General features: G+C 38.7%; 1 protein-coding gene across 8 annotated transcripts in view; it reads left to right on the top strand.

Annotated features, from left to right (window-relative positions):
- Positions 1-9,354: 9,354 nt before the first annotated feature.
- LOC143041425 (uncharacterized) overlaps positions 9,355-9,670 on the top strand; it is a 53,404-nt gene continuing 53,088 nt past the window's right edge. For 3 of the 8 annotated variants that reach the window (XM_076213278.1, XM_076213275.1, XM_076213274.1), the window contains exon 1: positions 9,368-9,501. In XM_076213278.1, coding sequence (XP_076069393.1) covers positions 9,406-9,501 — 96 coding nt within the window. In that variant the 5' untranslated portion in view covers positions 9,368-9,405. Of the gene's footprint in view, positions 9,508-9,670 lie in introns of all 8 variants that reach the window. The other 5 variants (XM_076213280.1, XM_076213277.1, XM_076213282.1 and 2 more) reach the window with 4 other exon arrangements.

Here is a 9,670-nt window from a genome sequence, read left to right as displayed (position 1 = left end):
TGCTCTCATCTCCTAATATAAAGTCTACTTCATTCTTTCTTGTTCCATTTGAACTTCTCTAGGTCCATCTACGACCTACACGCTTTGGGAAGTGTTCATTATTCTCATGTAATTCTCTGCAAATTTGACCCACATCTCACCTCGGTCATTTCTCTCACCTACCTCAAACTTCCTAATCCACGACTCCTCTCCCATCTCCTTCCCTACTTTAGCATTAAAATCACCTATTACCAACGTGTATTTATTTTTACTTGACCCAACCTGTCTTAAATCATCATAGAAGGACTCTGACTTATCGTCTGAACTGTGTTAAGTTGGTGCATAAATATTAATTATTCTTAGATTGTATCTTTTACACAGCCTTATCGCAATCCATGCTACCCTACCTGATAAACTACTGAACCACACTACGTTATCGGCAACTTCTCGGTATTGTATCAGCATTTCTTCGGACTTCGCTCAGTCCACGATATCCCACTTGATGTTGTCCAGTTCTTCCATTAAACTCTCCAACCTGTAGTTTTCTGAGAGGGTTTTCACATTGTAAGTATAGATTTTAATTTTCTTCATGCTATTTAAAGTCCAAGACTTAGATCTCCTTGGACTGTACTTACATTCGGTGGCACACTGCTTGTAAGCTCAAAGGTAGTGCGGTTAGACCTTTAGAAGACGATTATCCAAAAGGAACGCTCGGTTATCTTTTGGCTGTGCAATTCTTGTTTGATATGAAAGAATTTGGACAGTAATCTTACCTCCTTGTTAACTGGTTTCTAGTGAAATATATCTTTGTTGCCACCTTATTCAGTATATTCGGTGGATCCCTATATATCTATAGGGTGTCCAACAGTCCATGCCGTCATTTTAACAATACCACATATATCTATGAGGAATTTCCCTGTTCGCCATCAGGGACGTGCCAGATAACAGTGGGTCCTGCGACTGTGTGTGCGAGCTGCCCTTTGTCTCATCTTTCTTACAAAACCTGTTCAATAAGCGTGACCCTGCAGAGTTTTCCTCTCTATCGACATAGCTTTTGTAGTCATTAAGATTCTCAAGCCACGCCAAGGTGTCAACTCTTGGATAGGAGGTACACTAAAAATAATTCAGGTTTACGCACCAACTTCACAGAGTTCAGACGATGAAACTGAGCCCCTCTATGATGATTTAAGTCAGGTAATGGATCAAGAAAAAAAGTAAGTACACGTTGGTAATAGGTGACTTTAATGGTAAAGTAGGGAAGAAGATGGGAGATGAGTCGTGCATTGGAAAGTTTGGAGTTGATGAGAGATATGACAGAGGCGAGATGTTAGTCAAATCCGCAGAGAACTACATGAGAATAATGAACACTTTCTTCCAAAAGCGTGTAGGTCGTAAATGGACATGAAGTCCAAATGGAACAACAAAGAATAAAGTAGACTTCATAATATGAGATGAAAACAAGAGTGTTAGCAATGTTACGGTAATAAATAAAGTCAACATAGGTAAGCACCATAGAATGGTAAGTTGCACAGCCAAATTCATTATCAGAGCCGAGAGAAATAAATTAGTTAAAAAAAGAAATAAGCCTTACGCGAAGGTTAAGGATAACAAGAAGGAATTTCTGTTAAAAAAAATAGATTCGAAACTAAGAATCAACGAGGACACCGTCGAAGGTTTATACTTTAATCTAGTGACCATCATTAAGGAATCGACAAAGAAAGTAGGAAGTACAAAAAGTATTAGAAAAACAAATGCCCCAAAGCTGTAAATGTCCTAATTAAAAAATGACTATGCAGATTAAAAGCAAAAGAGACGAAATAGAAAGAATAGAACTAAACAAGCTTATTGACAAATGGGAGAGATCAGATAAAAGAAAGAGAAACAAGGATGAGATAGAGGAAACTATTCGGAAAGGTAAAAATATTAAGGAAACAAGCGCAGACATGCTTTAGGAAGATAGCAAATGATATGTTTGAAAGATATAGATGGAGAGATCATTAAATGCAGACAGAATAGTAAAAAGAGTAGAAGAATTTTACTAAAAGACTCGTCAAAGACCTTAGTTGAGTCCGTAGATTCAGCTGTAGACGTTAATAGTGTGCCAGAAACTACAAAGAAGTAGAATTTGCTCTAAAAGGTATAAAAGGAGGAAAAGCACCTGGGAAAGATGGTATATTGATAGAATTTTTAGAAAACAAAGAGAAGGAAGTTCATATTAAGTTAACTCAGTTGTACACTCACTGCTTACATCAAGAAAGCATTCCTGAATTTTGGTGCAATGCTATAGTGATTTTACTTCATAAAAAAGGAGACCTGAAGGACCTTAGTAACTACCGACTGATTAGTTTCCTATCAAATGTATATAAAGTATTCTCCAAGATCCTTACAAATACACTAAGTCAAGTTTTGGATGGAAACCAACCGAGAGAACAAGCAGGCTTTATAAGCGAACATTCTCCTCTAGACCATTTGCAGGCGATGAACCAACTAATCGAGAAAATGACAGAATACATTATACTTCTTTTGTTTAGCTTTTGTAGATTATGAGAAAGCCTTTGACTCGGCAGAACAAATAGTAATACTAATCTCGCTACGCAAGCAGGGTGCAAACGAAGAGACTGTAAGAGTTCTAGAAAATATTAGTGCGAAAGGTACTACTGTAATTCGACTACATAAATATAAAGAAAAAATAATGATCGAGAAAGGAGGGTGGCAAGGAAATACAATTTTACCCTGTTTACAGCTTGCTTGGAAGAGATTTCCAGAAGGTTGAGTTGGGAAGAGAATGGTTTGAAGATTAATGGCGAATGCATGAACCACCCGAGATTTTCGGATGACATTCTTATTTCAGAAAGAGCAGAAGACTTGTAAGATATGCTAAGTTATCTGAGCAAATAAATTCTCAAAGTAGGTTTAAAATGAATAAGAGTAAAACCAAAGTTATGTTCAACATGCAAGTTCAAAGTAAAGAGATTCTAATCGATGGTGAGAGTCTTGAAGAAGTTGAAGAGTATAATTATTTGGGCCAAATGGTAACTAAAGATCATGGTAATGAAATAAAAAGACGTATTACAATTGGTTGGAGAGTGCTTGGTAAGTATAATGAAGTCCTGGGAGGCTCCTGACCTTTATTTTTGAAACGTAAAGTTTACGATCAATGCATTCTACCAACACCAATGCACGGGTGTGAGACTTGGAAACTGAAGAAGGCGATGGAGACAAAACTAAGGAATGCACAGGGGAGAATGGAGATATCAATTATGGGAATAACGATGAGAGACCGAAAGACAGCAAATTGGGTGAGAGAGCAGACTAGAGTGAAAGATAGTGTGGATGCGGTAAAAGAGAGGAAGTGGAATTGGGTATGTAAATTAGCGCGAACGACTGATAAGCGGTTGAGCAAGTGTGTTACTGAATGGACACCGCGAGATGGGAAGAGTGGAAGAGGGAGACCAGACAGAAGGTGGAAAGAAGAGATAGAGAAGTTTGCAGGAGTGACGTGGCAGAGGTTGGCGAGGTCGTGTGAATCATGGAATGCTATGAAAGAGGCATTTGTTCAGCAGTGGACTCAGGATGGCTGATCATATATATATATATATATATATATATATATATATATATATATATATATATATATGTATATATATATATCGATATACTGAACAAATATATACATTGTTTATTAACATTGCTTTGGCAACTAGTGCCACGGCGCTGGTGCCAATTTGTAACAGACTCACTGTTCCTTTGGATCCATCAGCAACGCGGAGAGAAGAGAGGGTCGGCCAGCAGCCTGGGTAACCGTTGGTCCTCCATATTATCTCCCCCCTGGCTTGCGCCTATAGCAGCGTTTCTCAACCAGGGTTCCCCGGAACCCTAAGGTTCCGCAAAAGGTCCCTAAGGGTTCCGCGAGAACAAGTGAGATAAGCTAATGCACTTTTGATTTTTTATTTAATTTCATATACGTAATATAATAAAACACGCACGACATATTCTTGGTTATTGTAATAATGTAATATAGACATCATCCTATCTAAACTATTATTACGATGAAAATAAAATGAGAAAGATATGGTACATGTTTTTTGTTTTTTGTTTTTTCTTTCTTTCTTTTTTGCGCAGGGGTTCCTTGAGACATGCCATTTAGTTTAAAGGTTACACAAGGGTACAAACGTTGAGAAATGCTGGCCTGGAGGGTCGCAACATTCATGGTCGACATCGACCTATGGAGACAATCACAAGATAAAGTCGCCGACAATCATGGTTTCATGTGAACGGCATATTTCGTGTATTTGACCATACAGGTAGATCATCGACTTACCTACTTGGTTCCTAGGACATACCTGATGATAGATTTTTGGACCAGTGAATGTCCTCCTTTTTGTCAACACACACTAAACAAATATACAAATATTATATATAAATAAACCAATTAGATAAAATCCAAGTATACACGATATAATTTTATTTATAATCTACAGGATCCTGTTTCAGTATCAGTATAAGAATCAACAAATGCCTAGCACTAGGACCATCAGGTCATTCAGTTTTGAAAAAAGAAATTCGAACCCCAATACCTATAGGTACCTGTATCGGGGAAATTTGATAAATAAGACAAAATTCACAAATAGAAATTAGCAATGAATTTATCACTCTAAAGCCAAAGGCATAAATCCGCTTCCACCCATTTCATCCCCACATACTCCACTCCCATTCACCACCCCTCCCTCCCTCCCTCTTTTCTTGGCTCCTCCTGGATGACGGGTCATCCATGCATCTCGGCCATTGCCTTGGGTCAGTAGCAATACAGAAAAACACAGCACATACACAGCAAGGCCGCTTCATTTAATCGGCGAGTGCTTCTCTCCGTCCCCTCATGCAGAAAAAGGGAAGACGGTGAGAAATCCCTTCGGGCTGCGTCATAATATTCACACATACTCCCTAACCCCCCATCCCCCACCCACTCCCTTCCATGCATCACAACATCACCGATACACAACCATTCTCCGTTCACTTCAATCTTCTCTCTTTCTTTCCTCAACAGCCATCCCCCCTCTTTCCCAATGCCCCTTTTACCCCATCCATCCATCTCATCCTTGGTTGCCCCCTCATATTCACTCCAACTACCTCTGCCTTCCACACTTCTTTTACTAATTTTTTTCACTCATTCTTCCCATGTGCCCAAACCATACCAATCATCTTTCATCAACCCAACTCGTGATAAAATATTTTCTCAACCTCTTCAATACGGGTCAAATTCTCGTGCGCAGCATCGGATGCCTAATGTACGATGCATCACACTACACGCGTGATAAAGTATGAGGTCAGTGTTGTATTACTTGTTCTCATTCACTCTGAGTAATATAAAACACAGAAAACGTGATCAAACCAGTTCACAGAATTTGGGGTTCATTCAGCTACAACTACAAAATATAGTCAATACGCCGACGCATGCATCATCGTATCGAAGATGTTGAATGTGGGTACACATTTACCAGCATTTACAGAATCTAGCATTAGTTTAATGAAAAGTGCCTTAAGACAGCGTGGTATTCTTTAGTCTTGAGGTTGGATAAGTGACGTACAGTCGGAGATGAATATACTATGTAAACATTGTTTTTACGCAGGAACTCAGCTTTAGGGTGCGCTGAACAATTATCTAGAACAAAAATAAAATTGCAGTCTGGCCTATATTATCTATCGATAGTACTGTACAGTATTTGTTTATCTATAACAATTCTTGCCTTTTTCTTAATATTTACAAAAAATATAAGCAACAATCATCGCCAGCATGAACAAATAAACAAACAAAAGGATCGCCGGAACACTCAGCGACATCTATTGGTCGCCCAGTAAACTATTCTCACCGCAGCGGGAATTTTAATTTCTTAATCGTAATCTTGTCATGATCATCGAATACCGGAAAATCGATGGTCTACCTGAGTAACCTTTTATCGATATATATTTTTTACTAGGTTGTCTTTTAAAGTAATCTAACCACAATTTTATATCCACTCCGCAGTTGTACATAAACGATACCAATGTTGTTGATAGCTACATTAGATATTATGCTAGCATGAAGGTCTTGACGTATATACGAGTATAGCAAAACTGTGCCACCATTCCTGTATTCTCCGTCGTAACCAAAGAGGAAGTATCCTGGAAAGTTTAATTCTTATAAAAAGTTCCAGGCGGATGTGTCCATACATGATTCTGTGACACCAATAATGTGGTAATCTTCCTCTGCTGCGAAAGTTTCTTGGTCTTAAAACTCATTCATTGGACGGGGTGCATTTACGTAGGATACATTAATTTGAGATTGTTGTTGTTTCACTGTGAGGAAAACTTGTTCTCACTGCTGGCGTATTTGTGTATCATTATTATTATTATTATTATTATTATTATTATTATTATTATATTGCAATGTTTATCACGAAACGCGCAGGCTAGGATATGAAAACTTTGAGTTTCATAGATACAGGGCCCTCACATGGGGGGGCAGGGGGGGCCATATGCCCTGGAGCGGCACATTTAGGGGTAGGCAATTCTAGTCTGAACATGCTCTCCAGAAGGCTGATAAAATAATGATAATAAAAAACGTCAAAGGAGCCCTGAATATTTTACCGTAATATACGAATTTTGCGTTAGAATCAATAAAATACGGAATATTTTCCCTTATCCTTCCTGCAACAGGGAGATTAAATACAAATTTCAAAATCCCTTTATTTCGCAAGCCAATAGCCAAAACTGGCTGTAAGGGATGGTGAAGAGGGGAAGTGGTGATGGGGGAGGGGGGGGGCGTCGCCGAGAACTTTGCCAGGGAGGGGGGGGGGCACTTACGCACGTAAAGGCTCTGGATAGTTATATAGTTCAATGTATTAAAGCAATCAGTGGATATAAATGCAGTGGTAACCCTATGATAAGTTTCATTATAGATTCCTGGCAGCTATAATTCATCTAAAGCATTGAACATGCAATTAAAAAAAAAATCTACTCTAGCTCATTTCTCTGACATCATCGACGAGGACGGTAATCATAACATGCCCTACGTCACTATGCATGACAAGGGCAAATCGCCGGGAGAGCTCGCCGTGCTTTGACCTCGTGGACTGCGCTTGTATTGTATTGGGGGGTGAAGACAGTCCATTTCTCTACTGGGTGGTACTTTCTTGCGCTTCGCTCACGAAGTATCAATTGATCCAATGTGGGGTAGATTAAATAAATACGTAATGAAACTTGCATGTTAGCATGCGTAAAACTTTCCTGAAGCACGATTCGAATCAATCTTGCAAATATCGTCATCAATTCAATCTTGGGTTTATTGTGATCAGCGAATAGTTCTTACATATTTATATAGCTTATTTGTTGTCTTTGGCAAATGGAAAAAAATGTAAGTAAAACGAGCTGTAACAGTAGATTGGACCCCAAGCCACAAACGTGCACGGCTGCCGAGAAATGGAATGGTTGGTGGAGGAGAGAGGTGGAGTGGGAAGAAAGTAGGAGGCGAGGTGTGAAAGGGGGTACGGAACATATATTTTCTCCGCAATAACGGTAACGAAAGAGGTAACAATAACCATAACGTCAGCGCAACCCGTAACGAAAAAACGCCATAGATAACGATAATAACGACGACATAGGTAACGATAACAACAACGATATAGGTAACGATAATAACAACATAGGTAACAACAACAACGCCATACGTTGCAAGGTCACTGCTTTACGATCGCTCGTAAACCACGGTTTACCATACTTTACCACAGGTATTGGATCATAACGGATGAATCGTGATAAAACTTGCTTTATTCAATATAGACATGTGCCTACTGATATAGACTTATTACATTAGCGATTGATGACAATTGCAATCGAGTTCATGTAGAGATCCCACGTACGATTAGTATCATGATATATATTTCAGAAATAAGAAGTTTTGGTCATGTAGAGTATGAATTTTGGTCCACTGATGAGGTGAATTACAGGAGAATATATGTTACTATTATATATTGACAATTCATATATATACTTGTGGAGAAATAGGATATGAGCTAGTCTGGCATTCGCTTATTTGTGGGATCGTACCCTGCATTTTTCTCCAATTCCCAGCGGTAACTGTTAATTGGCCTACGAGTTCAACCGCATAGAAAAAATGTGACAGTTTCAGCCGCAGCTACCCGTCTCCTGGTGTCTATGGCGGTGATACAACTCGGGCGACGAGTAATGACATATGTGGAAATTTTGCAATAACGTTTTATTTGCCTTGCTGTCTATCATATGTCACAAATAGAATTTACTTCGGGAAGCAAATGTATGCAATAAGATCAGATGAACTGAAACAGTGTGTAAAGGTCAAAATTACCATATGTTTGAGACATAAATGCCCATTAAGAGTTTCGTAGATGTTGCCGGTAAGTGCGTACTCGGAAAAAATGTTACGTGTTAGCACTCACGTATCCCGTGAACGCTTCACTATTTCTGTGAATAGAGGCTGATTAAGCCAGTGCCGAAAAGTGAACATTTACATCGCGTTTTTCGCTTTAAGGTAAAATTACAATAAAGCTCTCTTCACACAATAAGTTTTACATCGCGATTCATTACTGTATACACCGCCCAGACGAAATGATGTCATTGCATTGCAAGCGCTCACACACACTTGCGAAGTAAACATGATGAAACGCGCATACCACGTTTGACCCGTGACCTGTTCACCAATTAATATACTTTTTCATGTTGCCGAGTTTACTGTTTATTCACATAAGAGTAATCACTATAGGGCAAACTGTGCTAGCCAAAGCTTTCCGCCGTAATACAAATGATGAAAACAGCTTTCAACACACACCAGTATGCATGACACGTGCACATTACTACACGACTTATTTTAACGAGAATGTAAATTCTTTGGTATTCACATTTTCTATGGACATATATGTGCTAAACCATAAAAGGTCTAATTCTAAGTGCTTATCAACTTTTTCTTATGAAGACAGTCGATTGCCGTATATTATTACCTACAAATGAAATTAAATTTATCTGTAAAGCGGAAATTGCATGCACAAAGAACTCAGCTTAAATGTCATTATGCATTAGTACTTTGATTTCGGACCTCCATTCCGCCAGCAGCTGTGGCTTCGTCTAACTGGCTTGGTTTTTCGTCTGCTCCGTGAATAACAACAACAGCGTACATGTTGTTCCAATAACGCAGTTTCCCCGGTTTTAGTCAATTTAATTGATGAATGATAAAACTTGTTTATATTTCTGCAGAATTATTTCACATATGGTAATCATTTGATATTCTTAAGGCATATAAATCGTTTATTGGTTATTTGTGATGTAATATGTTTGAGTTACGAGAACTTTATGTAGGAGTTGTGTTTAAAGCTCACCCAATCAGAGGTCGCGATGCTGCGTGAGTGAGTGGAAAGGAAGATGGCTGCCTCGAATGAAGAGGCCAGTCAAAGTGAAATTAAAAAGCATGAGGATTTACCACAAGAGACCGGCAAACAGTTTTCAACTATACATCAAGTAAGTGTAAGGCTCCGAGGTTATTGTAAATGTTATTGACTTTTAGCGAAGAGTTTGTAATATCAAAGCAGTGTCGTTTTGAATTTTTGTTGACAGATTGGACGTACTCTTGTTTTGAAGTAAATTTCATTCATTTGCACGACATATTTGAAGAAAGAGCAAAGTTTTC

Source organism: Oratosquilla oratoria, chromosome 31 (genome assembly GCF_046742065.1).
Source record: "Oratosquilla oratoria isolate Oo_2021 chromosome 31, ASM4674206v1, whole genome shotgun sequence".
NCBI lineage: Eukaryota > Metazoa > Arthropoda > Malacostraca > Stomatopoda > Squillidae > Oratosquilla > Oratosquilla oratoria.
This window is presented reverse-complemented; position numbering and strand designations above follow the sequence as displayed.